The sequence below is a fragment of the Carassius auratus genome, chromosome 15 (genome assembly GCF_003368295.1).
Source record: "Carassius auratus strain Wakin chromosome 15, ASM336829v1, whole genome shotgun sequence".
Classification (NCBI taxonomy): domain Eukaryota; kingdom Metazoa; phylum Chordata; class Actinopteri; order Cypriniformes; family Cyprinidae; genus Carassius; species Carassius auratus.
The window spans coordinates 8,752,281-8,777,001 of NC_039257.1; the positions used below are offsets into that span (position 1 = coordinate 8,752,281).

The 24,721-nt window shown below is 39.8% G+C and overlaps 1 protein-coding gene across 1 annotated transcript; it reads left to right on the forward strand.

Annotated features, from left to right (window-relative positions):
* Positions 1-468: 468 nt before the first annotated feature.
* Positions 469-23,803, forward strand: irs1 (insulin receptor substrate 1). The gene is made up of 2 exons (XM_026282100.1): positions 469-5,010; positions 21,358-23,803. The coding sequence occupies exons 1-2, from the start codon at positions 1,725-1,727 to the stop codon at positions 21,360-21,362; spliced, it is 3,291 nt and encodes a 1,096-aa protein (XP_026137885.1). The 5' UTR covers positions 469-1,724; the 3' UTR covers positions 21,363-23,803.
* Positions 23,804-24,721: the final 918 nt, after the last annotated feature.

The following is a 24,721-nucleotide window of genomic DNA, read 5'->3' on the forward strand; positions in this document are numbered from 1 at the left end:
GTTTCTTAATAAAAGTGACTGCGCTTCAATTCAATTACTTTGTAAGAAAACATTTGGCTATATTCTGTTCAGTATGAACTGAATTACAAATCCTCACTGCAATTTTTCTTTAACCCATGCTCATTTTACAAAATAAATTTTCAAATCAAGATTTTGTAATGTTATTTTAGGAGACATAGGGAATAAAACATAAGGAGTGTGTACAGTACTATTATTGGATTTTGGATTCTACTAAAGTTGGAAAAATTTGTGAAGGTCCTTAATAGGATCATTGAAGAATCATGCTATGTAGGAAATGCCTGTGCAGTTACCCTATATATGAATTTCCTATGTACATTTATTTATTCATTCATTCATTTGAAATTCATTTTATTAATTAGATTCTTCTTTTTAATTATTCAAAGTAGAAATAAATATCTAATGTAACAATTGCAAGTTACCACATTTTGCAGTGTAGAATTCATTCCAAACGATTATTGATGTTAATGAGTTCCAGTTCCATTTTTCATGGTGGACAATTCTGTGATTCGTTCTTTTCATTACACTGCATGTTACACCCATTATGTAACTATAATTAATCCCCATAGTAATAATAACAATAATAATGTGTACTTCAAAGCACCTCCGCAATGCAATTACACCTGCAGTACATATTGTCCACTAGTCGCTATATTTTTCAATGTAAATAGTCAGTAACATGAACACTGCAAAGTATGACCAACTTTATATTTTACAATTGTGTGTTTATAAATAACTGCAGCGCATAGTTACATCGTGTCTTTTCATCACCGCCTCTAAATTAAACTTTATAGTGGTGTAGCTCGTGGACGAATCATTTGTATGAATCTTTTAAATAAACGAATCACTCTGGCTTCACGACGCATCCTGCAGAAAAGTTCGCTGAAACAGTCAGTGAAAATGAATCCTTTCAGTGAACTAATTCAAAAGAATCGAGTCACTGGGGAGAATCAAATATCCCACCATTATGTTTGAATCACACGTCTCTCACAGCCCCCTATGATGATTGACATTAGATCCCTCCAATCAAACGAGGACAGTTCCAAAAGGGGCGGGATTCTTAGTTGTATCGCAACAAGCTAGGCTGCAACCCCCAGTCTCAACTCCTCCATACAAATATACACGAGCGGTTCCTTGTTTTGGTCTGTTACGGAATCGCAAAAAAAGAAAACTCAGCGAGTTTTGGAGGAACTCATGCAGCGGTTCAAACGGACTTGGTACGTTTCCGTTGTAAATAACGGTCAGATGCACACTTTGCGTCGGTGCTTTGTGTAATTGCACTTTTGGGGTTTTTGCAGACAACGCTTTGATCTCTCGGGTAAATGGGGTCGTGCGCTGCTGACTGCGCTTGTTTTGATAATGCATTCGGATCTCCGGACTGAAAAGGACACTGTTTTGTAATTTTTGCTGTTTTGTTTTTAAACTTGGTGCTCCCCGGTACTTGCAATATTTTTGAGGATGTCCGATGGATTATTTAAACTTAGTTTTAACAATGTAATGCTGCTGAAAAAAATACCTAGTGTACTACGGTATCGATGAACTGTTATAATTGAAGCTCTTCTCGGAGTGCACAATTGTGACCTGTTTAAAGTGCTATTTTTCTAAATGGAACTATTTTTATCTCCGCGCTCACATTTGGCGAAGATTACATGCATACGGCTTTGACTTTAGATCCTGCAGTTTTTCTATAATTAATTTTTTATACCATGGCAAGCCCCACCACGGAGCAAGGATGTTTTTCAGACGTGAAGAAGGTGGGTTATTTAAGGAAACCCAAAAGCATGCACAAAAGGTTTTTTGTACTGAGGGCGGCGAGCGCCTCCGGACCGTCCCGACTGGAGTACTATGAAAACGAGAAGAAGTGGAGACATAAATCTGGAGCACCGAAAAGGTCCATTCCGCTGGAGAGCTGCTTTAACATAAACAAAAGAGCGGATTCTAAAAACAAACATCTCGTCGCGCTTTATACCAAGGATGAGTACTTCGCCATCGCTGCTGACAGCGAGGTAGAGCAGGAGTCGTGGTATCAAACCTTGGTTGATCTTCATAACAGAGGTAAGGTCCACGAAACTGCCGCGGCCCGCGGAGTTGGCGAGGATAATTACGGCGAAGCCACGCCGGGACCTGCCTTCAAAGAGGTTTGGCAGGTTATTTTGAAACCAAAGGGTCTGGGTCACACAAAGAACTTGATTGGTGTTTACAGATTATGCCTCACCAATAAGACTATCAGTTTTGTGAAACTCAATTCTGATGCGGCTGCTGTGGTCCTGCAGTTAATGAACATTAGAAGATGTGGTCACTCTGAAAATTTCTTTTTCATTGAAGTCGGGAGATCTGCTGTGACGGGGCCTGGGGAGTTTTGGATGCAAGTGGATGACTCCGTTGTGGCTCAGAACATGCATGAAACTCTACTAGAAGCCATGAAAGCCATGAGTGAGGAGTTCAGACCCCGCAGCAAAAGTCAGTCATCTTCCAATTGCTCAAACCCCATCTCAGTGCCTGTCAGGAGGCATCATAACAACAATCCTCCCCCAAGTCAAGTTGGCTTGGGCAGGCGCTCTCGGGCAGAGAGTGTGACAACCACTTCTCCAGTTAGACCTGGCAAACACAGCCATTCGTTCAGAGTGAGAGCGTCCAGTGATGGGGAGGGCACCATGTCCAGGCCGGCTTCAGTGGATGGGAGTCCAAGCAGTCCGAGCACAGCCCGACCTCAATCACAGCGACACAGGGGTGGATCCTCCAGACTTCACCCTCCACTCAATCACAGCAGATCAATCCCCACGCCCACCTCACGTTGCTCCCCCTCAGCCATCAGCCCTGTCAGCTTGTCTTCCAGCAGCACCAGCGGACATGGATCCACATCTGACTGCCTCTTTCCACGGCGCTCTAGCGCCTCCATATCTGGATCGCCCAGTGATGGCGGATTCATCTCCTCGGATGAATATGGATCCAGCCCATGTGACTTTCGAAGCTCCTTCCGTAGTGTGACTCCAGACTCGCTTGGTCACACGCCACCTGCAAGAGAGGAGGAGATAAACAATTACATCTGCATGGCCAAGCCTGGTTCACTTCCTGGTGCCGGGAGCCAATCGCGTAGCCAATCTAGGGGAACGCCATCAAGACTGGATGAGCCTGAGCTGGAGAAATGTTTCCGGAAGAGAACACATTCTTCTGGTGCGTCACCGCCAACGCCGTGCCATCAAAAAACTCCCTCACAATCGTCTGCTACTTCGCTGGAGGAATATACTGTAATGATGCCCACATACCCAAGAAGCCGCTCTGCATCGTCATCATCGTCATCATACAGGCACTCCTTCATGCCAACACATTCATACCCAGAGGAAAGTATAGACACTTCACAAGCTAAAGACCACAGTAGACCAGATCACAAAGATGACGGCTACATGCCCATGCTGCCAGGAGTTGCGCCTGCGACCCCAACCACGAAGAGCGGTGACTACATGCCCATGAGTCCAAAAAGTGTGTCTGCACCACAGCAAATTATCAACCCCCGGCAACACTCGCATGTTGACTCTAATGGTTACATGATGATGTCACCAAGTGGCAGCTGCTCTCCAGATGGCACAACAAACTATGGCAAGATCTGGACTAATGGCGTCAACTCTAAGCTCTCCGTAGAGAGCATGGAAGGTAAAGTGTCGTCTTGTGGAGATTACATAAACATGTCCCCGGCTAGTTGTTCAACGACCAGCACACCTCCAGACTGTTTTTTCAACCCTGTAGAAGATCATCCCAAGCCAATGTACGCTTACTTCTCTTTGCCCCGCTCCTTCAAACATGCCAACAGAAAGCAGGATCAGAGCCCTCTTCGGATATCACTGGGCTCAAGTCGATTGGCGTATGCCGACTCTTCCTCGTCTTCAGCGAGCAGCGACAGCTTGGGTGGTCAAGGCAACTCGCAGCAGTCTGCTGTCAAACCCAAAAGGACAGAGAGCAACGGGAGGCTGACACGTCCGACACGGCTGTCACTGGACGCTAGCAAAGCAAGTACTCTTCCACGAACACGTGAGAGTCCCTTCCCCACAGAGCCCAAAAGTCCTGGCGAGTATGTCAACATTGAATTCAACAGCAAGGCGTTTTCGGCGAGCTTGGCGTCACTGGAAGTGGATGCTGAGGCCCAATCAGATCTTTCATCATCGGAGTACATGAACATGCAGTTGGGGTCGAGGCAAGCTGGGCGTTTGTGCCCAGAAATGCAGATTTCCACTTCCTGTTCGGACTATGCCATAATCACTCCATCAAACTCTGTATCCTCCCCTCCACTGCCCTGTGAGAGCATATGTAGCCGTGACTACATCAGTATGCAGTTAGCATCCTGCACTAGCTTTCCAGATCCTCGAATGATGCTGATGACCGAGGCCTTGCCGGATGCAGATGATGCCCCTCCTTGTTCTGTATCACCCAATCATGATGTGACAACATTAAGTGGTGTTCCAGGAAGACCAGTTCTGATCGGACCCTTGTCAGGTCTAAGTGCATTCACACGAGTAAACTCCACTTCTGGGCGGAACCAAGGGGCTAAAGTAATCCGGGCTGACCCACAGGGTCGACGGCGACACAGTTCAGAAACTTTTGCTTCAACTGCAACCAGAGGGACAGTTGACACTTCGGCCACCTGTCAATCAGGGGATGTGAAGCGCCACAGCTCTGCCTCTTTCGAGAATGTGTGGTTAAGACCCGGTGAGGCCTCTGCTGCTTCTGCCGGTCCACCTGCATCTACAGTAACCAATGGACGAAGGGAAAACACTTCAGGCCCAATTCCCACACTAACAAACCATGACCAGAACGGCCTGAATTACATCGATCTGGATCTGGTGCAGAATGGAGAGCAGCATGTTCCAGACTGGAATGCGTTCCAATCTCGGCCAGTGGAGCTGGGAGCTGTCGAAGGCATAGAAGAGCTCAGTGCCTACGCCAGTATAAACTTCCCCAAATCAGATGAGACCAGAGGGAATCTCACAAGCAGAGAAGGTAAGAACAAGTGTTTGTTTAAGAATGGTTATCAAAAAGAGCACCTTAGAATGCTGTGTTCTTGATAACTGGCATGTTTGAGCTATACATTTCTTAGTGTCTAGAAATGTCTTAGTGTCTAGTGTCTAGTGTCGTTATCATGCCTGTCTAGAATATTTAATAGGTAATGTGCATATCATGTTATTTATAAAATCAGCCCCCATTTATCTGTGTAGTTTGAGTCTTTGCTGGAAAATCCCGTTCTGAAATCTTAGGAGAGAGCTAAGGGGGTTTAGAATCCCTCCCACTGATGACTGGGCCTCTTCAGGCTGATAAATGGACATATTTGTGAATGGAGGCAGAAAGGGTTAGCATGTCTACACTTGTTCCCGATGCGACAAAAGGAAAAAACAGCACATATATGCATTTGTGAGTCACTAAGCAGCTTATAGGATGTCTTTTTCCTGAATGGAAGTTTACTTAGTGTGTGAGTCAACTCTTCAGAGTTGTCTTTGATATTAATCAAGCGCTGTGAGAAGTCTACAAAGCTGCCACTACTGTGCATTCTCCACTTCGCCCAAGGGTTTGTGTGTCATGCCTCGCTGACTCTGTATCATCGTTGTTTTAGTTTATTTACTTGCCCTTCAGCGAGTGAAGGGTTTTCCACCCTCTTGGCCTTCCTTTATTTTTCCCCTATGTGAAATGTTTTTTTGTGTGTATCATAAAGATTGCATATGAAGTCTTAGCAGAGCCGACACTAAAGTGCAAATTTATTTATAGACAATTGTTTAATGATTTTTTTGTTTTAGCCTTTAATGGTTTTATGTTTTCCACAAAAAGAATTGAGGATATTGTTAGGGATGGATGTTCTCTCAAAAAAGAAAATTGTGTAATATCCGAACCTGTATGATTTTTTTTTTTTCTTCTCCTGTAGAAGACAAAAGGTATTTTGAAGAATGTTTAAACAGTTTTTGTTCATACTCTTTCAATGGGGTCTAATAACACTGAGAATCTTTAAGAATGTCGTCTTTGTGTTGTGCGGAAGATAGAAATTCATACAGGTTTGGAACAACATGAGGATAAGTAAGTGATGACAGAATTACCATTTCTTTCAGATTGTTTTTGCGCAACTGTTTAGTGAGTTCGCCCCAGTGTGTTCTAAGGAAGCAGTTGTTTTGATGGGGTGAAAACCTGCACTCATATGCTTTCTTGACTTGGTTGCTGTGTGTGTGTGTGTGTGTGTGTGTGTGTGTGTGTGTGTGTGTGTCTCGAGTTTGGCTTGGCATATTTAGGAGGCTTAGAGCGAACACAGGGTCTTCAGTGTTGCGTAACCAATGTTTTTTAACTCTGGGAAGCCCTGTGTGTGTGTGTGTCTGTTTGTGTGTGAGTGTGTGCTCCTTAGTAAAACCCCCTGTGTTCCTTTGGAGACAAGAGCTGTGATGATGTGGACATCATCTGCAGGAAACAGAAACCTCCTCTTACTCTTAATGTGCTTACTTTCACCTGTACTTTTGCATTTTGTGACGTACTTCTTGGTGTGAGGGTTAATTTTGGTGCATTTATTGCATGTGTTGTTTTTGCATTTTTGCCAGGATGTCTATCTAAAAGCTCCAGTACCTAATTTAATTTGCCGCCTCTGGCACATGTTCTGCCCATGGCATGCTCCTGTGTGGCTCCGCGCCTATGCCACCCATCTCTATGGTTACGCTGTTGCCGCAGCGCTTTTTTCCCCATGTCACAGTGGATTAAGGGGCCACAGACTGAGACGCCGGGGGCTTCAGAAAGCCGCATTACCATTGGGCAGTGGTGGGGCGGGGCGGGGTGACCGAGTTCTTCGGTGGGTTTGGTCAGAGTGAGACGATTAGAAGCCCTGCCCACCTCAGGCCACCATGATGGGGTCACCCTGCAGACTGGCTTCTTGTCCCCTTCTCCCTCTAGCTCCATTTCAACCACGTTTTCCTCTTTGTTGTCTTTCCCTCCCTTTTCTTGCATCCTTTAGGAGGTTTGAAGTGCCAAGTATTGTGCAGCATTGTGATCGGTTAGGGGCGGAGCTCTGGGATCAGATCAGAGGAATCATGGGTATTCAGTTGAATTCAGGCTATTGTTTAATTATCATTGATTAATTTGAAGCTAAGGAATGGTTGATTTGTTCACTTGTACCTCAAAATCAGTAATCTATTCCATATTAATGGTAATTTAATGTTAATGTTTTTAAGTTGATAAAATTAGTACCATTCAAATGTTTAGGTTCTGTAAGATATGTAGGTTTCTTAAGCTCAACAAGGTTGCATTTAATTGATCAGTAGGAAAAATACAGTAAAACCAGTAATATTGTAAAATGTCTTTACAATGTCTTTACATCTGAGCATTTGTTATTCATGTTTGTAGTACAAATTATGCAGTTATGCATCACTTTTAAATCTTTCCAAATGCTGCAGTATAAGCAATATTAGCAAATAATTTTCTGTATTAATGCTAACTTGATAGATCATCAATTAAAATAACAACTTAATATGGAAATTCATCAAAATCTCTAGTTGATGCTTGAGCGAAGATGGATCAGGCAGGAAGCAGGTTCATAAAAAACGGCTATATTAGAGATCACACTGTCGAGGTCATCAGTAGTGGCATGAGGTTGGCAGGTCTGGTGCTCTGTTCTTTGATGAGATCCTTGGAATGTGTGTGAACAGGGAAATGAGAGGTGTGTGTGTGTGTGTGTGTGTAGCTCCAGGGTTGGAATGTAACAGCAGCATTTGTGCCTGTTTTACAGAGCCGCTTGTTAAAGTAGACACAGGCAGAGATATGGAGGGATGGAGAGGAAGTAAAGAGAGAGGTAGGAAGGGGCACACAGCAGGAGAAGGAGAGCGAAATAAGGAGGGTTTAAGAGATTAACTGATCAAGGCTGTGTATAAGGGGAACCAGAAATTCTCCAATCAGTGTTTAATGTAGAACGACCCTGGCATTTAAATCCATATAGCACATAGGATTTGTTTTTGCTTTTAAGGCAGCAAGTAAAATGTTTGCTTAATAGGCATAACCTATCCCTTTCAGCATTTAGAACATAGAGTAAATGCTCTCATGTGTGTTCATACAAATTGGGCTATTAGTACCCAAGGTCAAATATTAGCAGATGCTCAGAGCACACATGCCAACAGAAATGACAAATATTTAAGTGATGTGAAATGCATGGATTCCTCTGTTCTTATCTGTAATATTTAAAGTGTTCTATTCTAATTCTGTCTAGTTTAGTCTGTCTAGCTCTGTTTAGTTTCATACTGTTTTTGTCTTTAGATTTAATAGTTCTGTATTTGATAATTTGGGTTGTGCGATGTCTTCAAATTTGCGGACAATGGCTAGTGTAAAACATCGCGATGGAAGATGACATCGACGGGGGCAAGCTGGGGGGGTGGAGTTTGTAATGGCAGCGGCAGGGGAATTAGGGGAGGTTTACCCGAAGCATAGATCCGCATAAGGGTTATCAACTAATGATTCCTAACACCGTGTCTACACCTGATGCAAGCGGCACGGCGCAACAAAATACTATATAGAACCACTGATCTATAATAGAGATTCATTATACTGTATATAGATCAGCCATTAGAACTCATTATAATGAGTGATGCTGTCTACTCTGGATGCGGTACTGCATGACACTACAAATACCTGACAGTAAACTGCTGCTGCGTTCTGTTATGACGTTCTGACACAATTTCAGATGGTTTTCAATGGTTGCTTTGTCGCGTCCAGTGCAGACAGTCTTTAACTAATCTTTATACAGTCCCTGAGCTACACACGACAACTTTAGAGTCCGATGTAGACACTTTGTAAGGAGATATGACTGAGGATGATGGCGAATGATTTCCAGATCCTCAGTACCACTGACAAACATATAATCTTGTAAAATGTGTGGTAAGTAAGAGAGTATGTGCAATCGCGAAGTGACAGTGAAATGAAAAAGTGATTGTGCATTCAAAAAGGGGCGGGGCATCACTATGTCGGCGTGACCTAGACAATGGATGATGGCATCGTCTATCGGCCCAACCATATTTGATATTGCATGTAACTAATCCTTAAGAATTAGTATTGACTGCCTTTAAATGGAAAAAGTTAGTTATCTAAATTCGATTTTTAAAAAATGTTTAAACATTTATGATGTTCCAAACATATGACATATATATTCTGATAAATGACTGCATAGAAACTAGGGGTGTCCATGGTTAACCGGTTAACCGATTAACCGTTAAAAATTGCGTAACCGAGTGAAACATTTTGCTCGGTTAAGTGACGTCAATGGCGTGCATTGAATTTAGTTGTAATACATTTTTGCACCACCAGAGACCGCCAGAGCGCTCCCAGACATTTGTAATGTCCACAAGAAGAAGTCATTTTTCTAATATGAAGCGGGCAAAAAAAAAGTACAGCGTTGGAGCACTTTAAAATTGAGAGTGACGGGGCAAAATGCAAGTATTGCAATACAGTGCTTAGATATACTTAAAGTACAACCTCGTTGTTGTAATCTCAACAGCCAACACCCGGGCATCATTAGGCCGGTCAGGACTCACTGGATGAGTGGCGATGAGCGAAAGCATCTCAGCTGCGTGGCGTGTCTGTTTTTAATTCGGCTCCCATGTTAACATGTTAGAGCTTGCCGACTGCCTGCGTGAGACGCGCGGCTCAGGCGCGGCTCGACGCGTGCATGCTAGAAATAGAACTGACGCCTTGTTGGAAGCGTTTCCAGGCAAAATATAATAGGAAAATATGTTTATATGTCATTTTGTACACAAATACATATTAATTCATGACATTTTGATATTTGAAAGTCTATAGGTTGACATAAATTCAGATATAAATGTAATTAAAAAAAATTATTATCGATTTTCAAATATTGTACCTGTCAAACATATCATAGTCATAGCCTTAGCGAGGCGGCCGCGGAGCCTGCTTGTTACCTTCGCCTAAACACGGAAAGTTACATAACCATTACTAGAGCCTGTTCCTTTATAACATAGCCAAAGGTCGGTGTATATTTGCTTTATACATTTTAGGCTTATTCTCAAATACAGATTGTGTTAGTGGGCGGGATTATTAGGTAGTTTTAATAGGACAATTTGACCGGAGAGATTAAATTTTGTCGGACATTTCTTTCTTTTTTTTTTTTTTTGGCCAATGTCTGGAAATTACCGGACAACGGAAACCCTGGCGCACACTATGGTTAACCGATTATTAACCGCTAAGGGCCTCGGTTAACGGTTAATGAAAAACTTGAAAACGTGCAGCCCTAATAGAAACATTTGGAGTGCGAGTGTGTGCAGATTGTTGCACAAGAAAAGATCCAAATATGATTAAATTATGTTTACCGCAGACTTCATTTCACTCATGAAATGAAAAACCCATAGGAAAATCTCAAGGGAACCCATGGACAATTAGACTTCTGGTTTTTGACATCATGGCTGCAGCATTCTATATATATGAATGTCAGTTTTGAGAACTAGATATGATTGAATGAACTACTTTAAATGGCTTAAGTTTTCTTCACAAGGAGATATTGTTTGGTTTCATAAGGTTCGATATGCACTACATGTTTTATGGTTCTTGTATTGTGTATTTCTGCCCTTCTTGGAGCTTAACAGCATCCGTTTTCAAACTCCCATTAACTTTGAAAAGAGCTTAGCAGAAGGTTTGGCAGAGAAAGAAATGACAGGATTTTGATTTTAAGTGAATTATTCATTCCAATTGACGTAAGTGGAGAACAAAAAGTTTTTGGCTTTTTCCAAAGGACTGATAAAAGTAACAAAATTTCTCAGTTTCTATCTGGTGTTGTGAAGTCAAATATCCATGTTATTACTCATCTCGCTTATCTCATTAATGTTGAATATTATGTGGTTATTGTATCATTTCCACATCAGAGCTTTGCATTTAGCTTTATCCGCCAAATATAGAACCACATGAACTCCTTCGTCCCGTTTTGTTCTTCAAAGTCGTTCTAAGTTTGTCAGAAATTTCACACAGAGTACTCACACTGCTAATGTGCTGCTGACTATTTAGGGTGAGGGTCGGAACGGAAGGATGTGGTGAGCTTGGCCAGGTATCAGAGTGTTCATGCTCCCACCATGGGACTTGGCATCAAACGGGTGGACGTGAGCCATGGGTTTTTAGAAGGGAATGATCCGTGCCACTATTCCACCAATGCTTGACAAGCATTTGAACCGACTGTGCGGCCAGACGGATGGGTGAATGAAAGCAGAGTGTTTTGCATTTTCAGGCACTGGTAGGTGCCGGCCGCAAGCTGGAATGGTATGGTCTCTTGGACGGCACGTACATGGGTGTCTGTTTTTAGGAGATCACAATGTCTGGACTGACGAGGCGAAAGTGGAACCTCCTCTATCAATAGCTTTAATAGAGCAGGCTTTGTTCTTTGACAGCACTAGATGTGCTTGCTCCAACGATGCCACCAAGACATGTTAGGATGTCAAATGTTTCAATGCTTTAATACTAAAATTATTATTATTTATTCATACTTGTAAATGGTTGTTTATAGCATAATAGTTTTTGCAGTTGCATTGACTGCTGACATTATAGTATCATCATGACATCCATAGTATGTGTTTCCATGTGTCCTATATTTATGTTTAGTTCTGTTGAGCAAAAGTGCTGAGTCTATGTACGTTGGAACTGTCTTTTAGCCCATGTGTGTGTTTGAGAGAGAGAAACAGTACTGTTCTTCCACTCCGCCCAGCTCCGTTGGTCTGGACGAGTTCCTCATGGCCCAGTTGGATCCGTCAGCTTCATGTCCTCACTTCACCCCAACCACACACACTCGCTCTCCTCTTTTTATTTCTCTCTCTCTCTCTCTCTGGTCAGGGTTGGGGCAAGGCCAATGCAAGAACAGAGAGTTCATAAAGATATGACAGGAAAGACGTCAGTGTGTGTGCGAGCGAGAGCGCTTGTTTTAGGTGATGTGTGATATTTACGACTCCGAATTCTTCTTTACGACGTTATATTTGCTTTTAGAGGAGCGCGGTAAATCATTTCTCCTTTCAGTTCTCCCCACAACAACATAGTAGACGCCATCCAAATGAAGCTGTGGCAAACTCACTGACTGACATTTGTTTTTGTTTGTGTTTGCATTTCTGGCGGTAAATATGACCTTGGCGCGAAGCCGGAAGACGTTCTGGGATGTGTTTCACAGAGAGGCTTACGTACTGCGTGAGTGCTTATAGGTCGCTTCTGTCAGTTTTGGATTTGTTGTGAAGTCTTTTTGTGTGTGTGTGTGTGTGTGTGAGCGCCCTTGTCGCTGAGGTCAGAGCGCAGTGGAAAGTTTCTCAAGTGAGTCCGCTCAGGCATGCCTGCGCCTCAAATGGGCTGCCTTTTATTTTCTTCTTCTCTCTTTTTTTTTGCCTTTTTTTTCTGTGTAACACAGTTTTAGAGTTGTGTGTTCCAGCTCTTTGTTGTCAGTCGCCTTTTGTTTAAGGGCACATCACGTTTAAGTGTGTGAGTGAGTCAACAGGGACACTGAGTTTCTAATGAAAGGTCATGGATTGAGAGTTGATTCCTGTCAGGTGACGTTCTCTCATCTTGTCCTTTTCGATCCTTTCTCTCTCTCACCACATCTGTGTTCACCAAAAACACATTTTTCCCCTTTCCTTATCATTTGGCTATGCTGTAGTTCTTAGATATTGTTTGTTTCATGTTATCATGTACCATGGTACTTCCAAAAAACATCCTTAAAGATACCATGGTATTTCTTGTCCCACACTAGTAGTGATTATATCCATGGCATTATGCCCAAAAACCATGATACTTTTTTTTTTTTTTTTTTTTTTTTTTGTGGTAATTAACACAATTGTTATATTACAGTCAATAATTTATATTAAAAAAATAATAAAAAAATCTAAAAGAATGCCTCTAGAGCCACATTTTGATAATCAGTAATACATAACAAAACTGTAATATTGTGAAAAATTTCATTTTTCAATTTTAATTTTGTTTTTTTCTCGTGGTAAAGTCTAAAATCATTGTGTAAACATGTCCAAAAAAATGGTTGCAGTGGCAGCAGATACCATAGTCAAGTGATGGAAATTGAATTTTACATTGAAATATAACTAAACTAATTTAACTATACATTTGCTGGATTCAAGTACCATGGTATTTATATGGTACTTAATGTGCAAACACTATGGTTTTTGGACATGATATCATGGTAATACAGCGGTATTCTGAATACCATGTCCAAAAAACTTTATTTTACCATAGTATTTTTGTGAAGGTCGTAAGTCATATCTTTCCTCCCCCTCTAAAAGACTTCTATCAAGACATGTAAACATGTTCAAAGTGTGACCAAACACAAGAGAGCCTTTGTGAGCCGTGTGAAGTGGGTCTCCATAAGCCTCCTCTGATAAGTTCTTTGAAGATCCGCCATTTCTCACGTCTGGGATAATGTGGGGAGTCAGAGACAGTGAACAGCAACAGCCACTTTCACCTTACATCTGTATCAAGCAAGGCCAGCGGTTGAGGCCATCTTGGGCAGAGGGAAAATCTGCTTTGAGTCTTGTAGTTTACTGCTCCTAGGATGAGTGCGGCAGCGAGGGGAGGAGAAACCGAGTGTGTGTCTCAACTTGCTGAAGTAGGCAAAACATCTGGTGTGTGTGTGTGTGGGAGATGGAAGTTTTTCCTTTGCTAAAGGGAATGGTATTTGGCACACACTGTCTCTTCCACATCACACACACACAGAGCTGATACAGCCGATTTGTTTTTCTCTGGCCCCCAAAACGGCTGCACCATTGTGTTCGCTTGTCACAAACACCAACATTTAATCCCCATTTTGTTTTGGGATCTTTTCAACCTTTGATTTATTCCTTGTTATGTCAGTTTTTGCTCCAGTAGACAACTGCATCTGAATTCCGCATAGGTGTGTTACTTCAGGGTGTGTTTTGGAAACCTCTGATGTGGTCTTGCATGTGGTTTCTCCCCCAATGCTGAGAGAACGTGAAGTTCTCCGATCATGAGGTAGTCGGGAAGTTCCTAGTCATCGTCTTATGACTGTATGAGTGGAGGTTTGTCAGTGTGGTTTGATTGTGTTAAAGACATAGTTCAGCCAAAAATGAAAATTCTGTGATTTACTCAGCCCCACGTTGGTCTAAACCCATACAACTTTGGTTAAACTTCAAAACACAAATTAAGATATTTTAATGAAACCTGAGAGGTTTCTGTTCCTCCACTGAAAGTCCAGGTAACCAAAACTTAAAAAAAGTTTTAAATGCGTCGTAAAATGAATCCATATGTTTTGAGCGCTTTAATCCAAATCTGGTAAAGAGATATGATTTCATTATATGATTCAATATTACACTGAGGCTTTTATTTACATTTACACAATGATTGACACATGGGCTGCATCCAAAATCGCATACTCTTTGAATGGAGCATGAGCACGATGAGCACGAAACGATTGATTGCCTTTTGCTAATTCAAATCTTCATACAAGTCTTGGTTCATATTAGCTCATTAAATAACACCGTTGCAACGTTCGATTTTAATGAATGTTCAGAAGAATTATTAATTGACAGTTTAACTAATATATTAACTAATAAATTAACTAATGTTAAGTAATGGAGCAATAATGTAACGTGTGAACGAACAGTGAAAAATCAAAACACTTTCAAACAATATCTTGGGCATGTAGTTCAGATTAAAATGGAAAATTTTTTTGAAAATAAATAGCCTATTAAGTCTAAATATTTAAGTATATGGCGCTGTGATGAACAACACAGCAAATCCACAAATTTGAATGGCTATTCAAATCTATTTAAATACTTTTTAGAAAGTTGAGCAGCTGCTTTATTTATGGGGTTTCCAGGGTAATGGCTGCATTTTCTGCAGTTTAGCGCCATCTGCTGTCAGAGAGTGGATGTGCTTTCATTCAGCACGTCTATCACGTGTTCCCCCCATGTGCTTCTAATGAGTGGTTGTTTACATCAGAACACACACACACACGCGGGTCTTTCAAGGAGCATACAGCGGTGTTATGCATTTTGACCAGTTAATGGGAAATTATTCTCAATGCATTCCAAATTCGGAATAATTTGTAATATATTATTATTCACGGTATTTAAAAGTGCCCACGTTAACAATATCGTGCATATTCATTACCATGATGTATACCGGCACGTCTAATGTACATTAATTAATAATGTTTATCACATCATTGAGTGCTTTTAATAACTTTCGATTGTGATCTATAGTTGATTCTGGGTGATTCATAAGGTCAAAAAGAACCTGCATTAACTGAGCTATTTTTGGTAACTTTATTGCATTAACTTAAAAGCATCTATAAGTTTACACAAGGGACATTTTCTTCACACATAAGTTGCATTCAGGCAAATTTTTCTGCCCCCTTTAGATTGACAGGATATAATTGGCACTGATCACCAGCTTTTTTAAAACACTTAGCCGATGACCAATAGTGAACATAATTTTAGAACTGAGCTTTTATTGACCAATACTGATTATTGACTCATACAGTATATCAGTGAATCGTTGTTTATAACCTTTTCGGATATTTAACTTTGTGTTACCTGGACTTTATTTGGTTTCATTGAAATTACTTTATTTCACAGTTAATTAGGGCTGTCACTTTTGTGAAAAAATCATTTTAAATTTTTAAGACATAAGTGTTATTTGAATCGATTGTAAAATCGATTTTCCATGTCTAAAAAAAGACGTTTCCTTTTTCAACGTCAAATAATGGACGAACGTAAAGAGAGTGCTGGAAACGCACAAGTCAGCAATATTTCTTATTTATTGGCATGAAGTTTCTGGCAGAATAACAAAAAGCAACAGGAGTGCATCATTCTCAAAAAAAAAAATATATGCAGTGGGGACGGCTGCCATAACAAAAGAAAAACATCACTGCAGATTTCAACCCGGCTGAATTTATGATTTAGGCATTTCAAAAATCTCCAAGATTATTTTAAATAATGATTCAATCCATTTCAAACAACTGTTCAAAAAATAAAACTTTAAATGGACTTTAGAACAGGTGTTATTTATTTTTTTTTTAAATTGAACTTAACCGACACTAATGCTAGGCGGCACTAGGCAGGCATGAAACACGCAAAAAGGCTAGGGCCATTACAAATTAATTGGACAGGAAAACAAGTCGATCAACATTTTCAGGGTCCAGAGCAAAGCGTTGTTTATTCATTATATGTCCAGCTGTTGAGAAGACGCACTCAGACCGCACTGATGTCCCAGGGACACTCAGGTACAGCTGTGCAAGGTGGGGGTATTACTGCCAATTTTCCACCACAAAAGCCGGTCGCTCTCAGCTAGCAATGATCCTTTTCAGGACTCCTGTAACTAGATGCGCGAAAGAGGCGAATTCACGTCTACCGCGCCGCGAGACCTCAATACGCGCATAAACGCGCCTTTACATTGACTTATCATTTAAATTATTTGCGCCAGACGCTCTATTCACGTTTGGTGTGAACGCAGCATAAGAGGACGTTTTCGACGTCACTGGGTCTTATAGGCGCTTAAAATTGCTGGTATTTTCTGTCTAGCTTTCGCAACGCACACTGCACTTTCGGAATTCTTTATTTTCTTTTTCTGCTCGGTTGTGAGTTTTGTTACATCTATATATTTTAATTGTTTAATTATTTTAAAATGAATAGTGTACATATTTGGTTAAAATCGATTCCCTATTTTCATTTTCGAAACTTTTTTTGGTTGGTCCGATCGATTGTGCAATCGATTTTCGAACTAAGTGACAGCCCTACAGTTAATTGCTTTTATCGAATGATACTTAGTACCGATTATTGGCTGATATATCAGTTCATTCCTATTTATGTCCTTTTTGGATCTTTAATATTTTGGTTAACCAGACTTTCCCCAGGTTTCATTAAAAATACCTTAATTTAGAAAATTAACTAAAGTCTTATGAGTTTGTAATGACATAATGGTGAGTTTTATCATTGACAATTAGCATTTCTGGGAGAACTATACCTTTAAGTAAGCAATTCTCACTTAAGAAGTCTGGCATTGAATTCATCAAGAGCCTGGTGTGTGTGTGTGTTGGCATCAGCGCTAAATGTTCTCTCTCAGCGAATACGACCTGTGTACTGACGTCAGTCATGCCTAATCACAGCACTCACTGCGGCACACATCTGTAACCATATCCCTCGCAGTGAGTTGGGATGGATGTGTGTGGAAGTTTCAGCGGGCTAAAAATGGCCCTGCTCTCCCGGGTCCTGGCACAGTCTGCCTGTGTGTGTGTGTTTTCACAGGCTGAATGACGTTAGTTCATTGAGCTGATGGTAGATGAGCACCACCCCTCACTCGCGGCCTTATAAGGTTCTCTGCAGAGTAAAGCTCCAAATCCCACCTCTGCAGACGCTGTATGAGTGTGCAGATAACTTACTGTAGTGTGGGAGTGTGTGTGACGTTACAGTCCCCTGTAATGCTGGCTTCTATTACATTTGCTTATTTTAACACATGCATGTGATGCATGTAATATGTTTGAGGCATGGAAAAGGCACTCGTCCCAGCTTTGAGAAAGTCAAGCTGTTGATATTATTATCAGCGCTGTAAAGAGACCTGAATATTCCCACAGTCCCACAGGGTTCCCACAGTCCTGATCATGGAAAACCTTGAAGTGTAAGGGGTTGTTAAAGGTGTGAGATATCTGCGTCAATACCAACACCAAATGGAGTTTGTAGTATGTTTTAGTAGCCCCCATGGAGTTCATATAACATGAGCTACACCAATGGTGCTTTGGTGTGGGACTACCTGGTTGGAAACAATCGTAATTTTTGTAATTCAATTTTGTGACACTCATGGTTTTACCTCATCGAAAAGGTGTTTTCCAAGCCTAAAAAAACAGTAAAAACTAATGTTGTGAAATATTATTACTTAAATTGTATTCTTATTATGATTACATGTATTATAATGTATTAATAATACATTTAAGTCCAGTTTGGGAAACCCTGGTTTAATTTAGCATTTAATACATTTTATGATGTTGATTTTTTTTTTTATATATATATATATATATATATATATATATATATATATATATATATATTTAAACAAATCTTTCTTTTTGCTTTTTTTATATATAAATAAAGTGTTTAATGGTAAATTTAAGACAAATAATATAAAAAGTAATCTAAAAAGTGAGTAGTGAGAAGAATACATTACCTCAAATGTGTAACCTAGATTATATTACCAACTAGTTTTCATCATGTAATCTGTAATCAGTAATGGACTACATTTTGAAATTAATCTACCCAGCTCTGGTATTATATTTTATATTATATGTAAATATAAATTTTTAATTTGTTTTCAGTAAATTTATAATTGAATCCATCATTTTTGATCAAACATATTAGTCATGGTATTACTTTTGCATTACAGTTTATTCTGTGATTTCTGTATGTGTGAAATGTCTGGCAACTCAAGTGGAAATTGTCCATAGCAGTTTCTATAAAATAAAACAAAAAAAACTGATGGAGAGTAAATGATTTGCCTGGACAAATCATTGAACATAGGACTTCAACTGAACTGGGGTCTTTGTGCAATTTGTCAAAATGAATCAGTATTTGTCATGCAACATACACTGGAATCCTTTATGTTCTTTAGTCTTGTCTTTTTTGACATCAAGATGGTTGTGAGTTTGACATATCATGCCCACTGTAGTGCACTAATTCCAGGAACAGAATTTTAGTTTCTGAATTCTGGAAATGCTGAATATTACCAGTAGCTCCTCCCCTTCATTCCGGGATGCTGCGACTTCCGTGAGCGGCATTTTTGAGCTCCCTCTCTTCTTCTTTTTTTTTATTTTTTTTCCCACGCTACGTGTTTGCACAGTCCGGCAGCTTATAATTTCACCCTCTGCAATTTTCTCCATCTCTCTGGTTTTCTAAGTAAAGAGGAAAGATGCCCTAAAAATGGCCGCACTATAAAAGCGCTTGACGTCGGGGTTGCTGCGGAGATGAGAAGGGGCTTTCATGTTCTCAGTGCTGCGCTATTAGACCTGCGGCTCTCTGCTCCACTGCTGCACACAGCTGTATTTATAGCTGAGGTTTGTCTCAAGCCACTGCTTCTTCAGCTCTGAGCTCAGGCCTGGTCCTTCCCGTAGATTTAAACTGGGGCCTGATCGGAACTGTGGAGCTCCGTGCTGGGGCCTACTTGTCCTCAGCTCAGTCACAGGGCCTACTGTCATGCTTTCTGTGTGCAATTAAAGTAAGTAATGGAAAAGTATCACAGGTTTGGTTTCAGAGGTTAAGTGAGGAATTGAAGCTGTATTTGTTTTGAAAGTAAATAACAAATCAGGTCAGTCGTTCCGTGTTGTTATGGCTAGTTCTCTTTCATGTATGACATCATGAAAACTGAGTCCAAAGCAATGACAGCTTCAGGTAAAAGGTTTGGGAACAACATCAAACCAGTCTAAACAAATAAGCTCACTGTGATACAGGCGAGGTTGTGTATTCCAGGGCAGAGCTGGTGTCAGAATAATGTCAGCTGGATGGAAAGAGGGCAGCGCTTTGTACAGGAATACGCACACAGATACAAACACTGTGACGTCACAGTTGACCTAATTTACTTTCTGGACTTCTGTGATAAATAAATAGATGAGGGAGTTGAGCATTCAAGGTGCAAATGTACCATCAAAGTATAGTCTTTTCAGCTTGTGCGGCTTTTCAGTTGGACCTTGAATGCATCTTTTGATTCAGTTCACACAAACCGAATGATTCTGTTAACAAATTAAACTGGTTTTTGAAAACTGATTGGTAACATTACATTTTAATTTAGACGGAAATATCTGCGTTCTTTTTCAATTAATTAACGCCTGTCACCTTGTTTCCCACGTCTTGACTGACAGCTCTCATGAGAAAAATCATGTGCAGAAGTGTTGTGTGCGCTGTGTGAACATGATACTGTAGGTCTAGACTAAATGTCAACATGCATTTACTCGTCTCTATTCCTCAAAATAAATAAAACCAGTGTTAAATAAGAAAATAACAATTTTATTTAATCCCATTTTATTAACCAGTGCCTTTGCTGCTGAACTTCGATGATCCAATTCAGCCATACTTAGCAAAAATGAAATGTTTTATTTTTAATATTACTAAATAGTATTGAATGTTCTTCTCCTGCATCATATTCTTCATGCAATTTGTTTGAGCTGTGCCTCTACAGATTAACATTTCCTTCAGCCTGAGGTGTATTAATTTAACTTTTGTTGTGAAAGGGCTTTTAAATTTGTAAAAGAAGAACTTTTTTAATAAAAACAAACGAGCAATCCCAGCCCATATTTAAAAAGTAACTCAAAAGTAATGTAATCACTGTGTTTTTTAGGGAGTATGCATTATTGTAATGCATTACTTTTAAAAGTAACTTTCCCCAACACTGCTTATAAGGTGTTTTTATGTCTGTCTTGAACCCTGAAATTCCCAGTCCCTATTTTTTTTTAATTACATGGCAAATGAATCAATCTGTTGGTCAACGTGACAGACTTGCGATACCAATTTAAACGAGTGAAATCTCTTATGTACTACAGGTTTAAAACAACACAAGAATGAGTAAATGTTTTTTTTTTTTTTTTTAATTCAAATATCCAGTTTCACATCACATATTAGAAATGCACATGGCTTTTCATGTTGACTTTAAACCCTGTGTCTGAAGTCATGACCAATCACAAGCCCAGAATCACTGCACATATGAGTGACGTCTTAATGCCGTCACCTCTTTGTTTTTTTCAGAACTGATGGTGAACAGGTGTGTGTGAGCACTAATGCTGACTGTCTACATTCTGATCTTTTAATCACAGTCAGTGAGAGTGTTATATAATGAAAACAGCTCGTAGTTGTTTGTGTGCGTCTGAGTGGATTAGACGTGCGATTGAACAGGGCAGGAGTCTGGAGCGCCACTTTCGGATGAGGCTCACATACGCTTGTGAATGGATAAAGGGAGGCAAACAGAAAGAGAGCAGATTGTCTCCATCAGGTCTTGCTCGCTCACTCGCTCACTCTCTGTATTTGTGCCGAGCGATGATGTCATAAAAGCTTTTGGCTCCTCTCAGGCTGTTCAAATCTGTGTTGAACGTTTCCAGGGAAACAGTGATGCTTGTTTATCAACCGTTGGCAAGGTCAGTTACTCCTCAGGCCGAAGGAGAGAACTTAGAAAGAGTTGTGTTTTCAAATAAACAAAGAAAGGGAGGATTTGTTTGTTTTAGTGTATGAGAGGGCGCTACAGACCAGCGCGTTCCTAAAAAGGCAGATTTACAGCGTGTTTCTACTCTAAATAGTGCTTTTAGGCTTTATTTTGTGTTTGTTCATCTGACTAACGTTCGTTTCTCCTTTTTTCCACCAGAATGAAGAGTAGAAAGCCGCCGTTTCTTCAGCATCAAGACTCAAAATCTCTCCCCGTTCACCACAAGCCGGACCTCAGAAAACTGGACCTCAATAAACTCACTAACCTCATTTTCCAGAACCACATTATCACCCGGACGCTACCAAAACCATATGGACAAAACAGACCTCATAACATCACATATCCGGACCTCACAAATGCTGGATTCCACTAACCATAAATCTGTCACAACCGGACTTTCACTGTGCGCACCTCTTCAGACATTACTGTCCAACTCGGTACAAATCGATTTCTACCATCACATGTGGTAAAACAGCACCTTTCGAGCTAAAGGGCAATGGTACTGCAGTAGTAGTTGTAGTTTTTCAAGCAATGTTACATTAATAATATTTATGTAAATGATGGTACCTAACTAGTACCCAATGTACAACAATTTTGGTACGGGGATGCTTTACGAAGCAGCCATATTGTTTTGGGTTTGTACGACAGTCCCCAACAGTGTTGATTGTTCCCATTTCCTTCAGAACTGCCAGATATTTCCATTACATATGGGGTTACACGTTTTTATACAGATCTCAATTAGACTTTTTTATACACCAGTACGAACAACCTCAAACACCCCGACCTCACCTCAGGGTTTTTGAAAGAGTTTACACACACACTGTGTTTCAGCACTGTGAGCCATGACTGACCTCATGCTGCCAAACACACACTGTGATGTCTGTCAAACCCGTGTTTCATTTCATACTTGGTCACATTACAGCCCGTGCAATTGTAATAATAAGCATGGATCTCACGGAGTTTATATTGGCCTCCAAACAGAACTACACCCCCAATTATTTTTTTTTTTATGTATAATTTGCATATATCTCATATAGAGTATATATGGCTTCCAAACAGAACTATGAAATACTTTGGTACTATACTATTTTTATTTCTTTTTTTTATTATTTCCTTTTTTTTAATCACATTTTTTAAACCTTTTTTTATTTTGAATAATTGTTTTTTTTTTTTCAAAGCTATTTGCGCGAGTGTGCTTAGCGTGAATCAAATTTTACATTATTACCTGAAGAACAATACAGTTGGGATTTTGTGAATAATGCAGGGTGTACATTTTGTATTATTATTATTATTAACGACACAAATTGAGGCCTTACAGTCCTGGTTGGGCTCAATAAAGAGCTTATTCAAGCAATCACATTCATGGGTGTGTAAATCCCATGACTGAACTAACGTTTTTGATCAGATTGTATCACCAGTAGTTGGTCAAACTGAACAAAAAATCTTGCACAAGAATGTGCCATAACCGTTTAGTATGATACGTCTAAACCTTGTTTGTAGTGCAAGTTGATTTTACAAGTTATGTTTTTTTGTTGTTTTTTTTTTCACTTCAAGCATCCTGCTGTTAAACCTTGGAAGCCAGTCAAAGTTGCTCGCAACTTTTTTTAGGCTGTTTTAATTCATTACAGTTATATCTTTATTTCATATGGTTTATTTTTTCTTATAATAACTCTTGCTGGGGCAATGGTAAGCTCACAGCAACAGGTTTAAAAAAAAAACTCAATGTCTCATGTTTGCTGCTGAAATGAAACAAACAATGAACAATCTGTAAATTATTGAATATATAGAAATGTTCTTGGTTCTCTTTTAAGAGTTAAAGTATTTAACATTTCATGGTTGGTGTTTCATTATAGTTTTTTTGCCTTCAGAATTTCGACACGTTTTTAAAATGTGTCCACTGTTCTTAAGTTCAATCTTTTTTTGTGGGGATTTTTTGCTTTTATAGTAAAATGTGTAATCCAACCTTTTTGAGAGAATGGTACGGTTCTATAGAGTTTCCATAATTTTGTAAAAGATGCTTATTAATGTAACATGCACATCAGGGACTTTTTCACTTTTCCCACCAACTCCGGATGGAATTGCTTTTGGAAACCTGTTACACTTGTGGTTCCCTGAGCTCTGATTGGCTGTGACAGTGGTGTCCCTGAAACCTGATAGGCTGTTCTAAAGGTTGCCCGTCATTCGATAGGTTACAGTTGTCGATTTAGCACCCTGCGGTTGTGTTATGATACAGGGTGTGGGGCATCACTCTTCCCACCATTCAACCTTCAACATCTCAACCAAACTTGTTCTCCTTTGTAAATAATGTATTGTATAAATGAAAACCGATGATTGGTGGATACTGGACTGACCAGGGATGTTTGGTTTTATAGATGCTCAAAGCAAGCAAATGATTGGTCCTCTTGAATGAATGAATGAATTCAAACATGTAAACAATATGAGTGTATGTACAAATGAATGGACATGTAAACAAATATGTTTGTTTTCAATGAATGAAATGGCCAGCAGTAAAGAGGGCTGTGTAAACCCCCACCCCCTATTTAGAAGAATGGTGTCTTCTGGAACCTTGACGTGTAATAAAGTAGAAGCGCTTATCTTTTCTGAACTTCTTGTTTCCTGTGCTCTTTATGGCATGCAACATGAGAGGCTATATTGTAAACAGGGTATGTTGTTAAAGAGCAGTAACCCATTCCATCATGATCATATTCACAATATAGCATGGCTCAGAGTGCCTTATATTTAAAATAATTTCTTTCTAATGTAAGTGTGTGTGTGTGTGTATAGAGAGACAATACACATCTCGATGCATAGCCAACAATGATAGATTAAAAATACATATGAAGTTGCTATTGATGTGATTCCATACAGCTCAACCCTATTTAAATTAAATTAAGTTAATGCATTAAGCAGATGCTTTTATCCAAAGCGACTTACAGTTCATTCAGGCTATCAATTTTTACCTAACATTTTTACCTAACCCACAACCTTGTGCTTGATAGCGCAATGCTCTACCAATTTAATTCAAATGCAATGGAAAAACGTATTATGCTATTTTTGCAATTTATACGTATGGTACAGATAATTTGTTTTTATTCATTTGCTTAAGACAGACAGCAAATCATAAATTACTGTAAGTGACTTCTGACTTCTTCCGTCTCCATAGTGTTACGTAATATTCATGTAGCAGGAGTGATGATGAGAAAATGTGCACGAAACAGAGAGGAGAAATCAATCTACATATAAATTGTTGTTCACTTTTTAAATAATAAAAGCATAGTGCATCTACTAATATTTATGTATAAATAAATTGTATTTACTGATGCAAATATGTTAGAAACGATGAATTCCTAGCACAGTTTTTTCAAAATCGATGTATCCCATCGTTAACTTTTATGCCGGTGCACCGATCAGTGATTCTTACCATGCACAACATTTTTAGCATGTTTCTTGAGCAGCAAATCAACATAATGTAGTGATTTCTGAAGAATCATATGACACTTAAGGCTATAGTAATGATGCTGAA

Excerpts from the sequence above, each read along its gene's own strand:
- irs1 (XM_026282100.1), top strand. The coding sequence starts at position 1,725 with ATGGCAAGCCCCACCACGGAGCAAGGATGTTTTTCAGACGTGAAGAAG.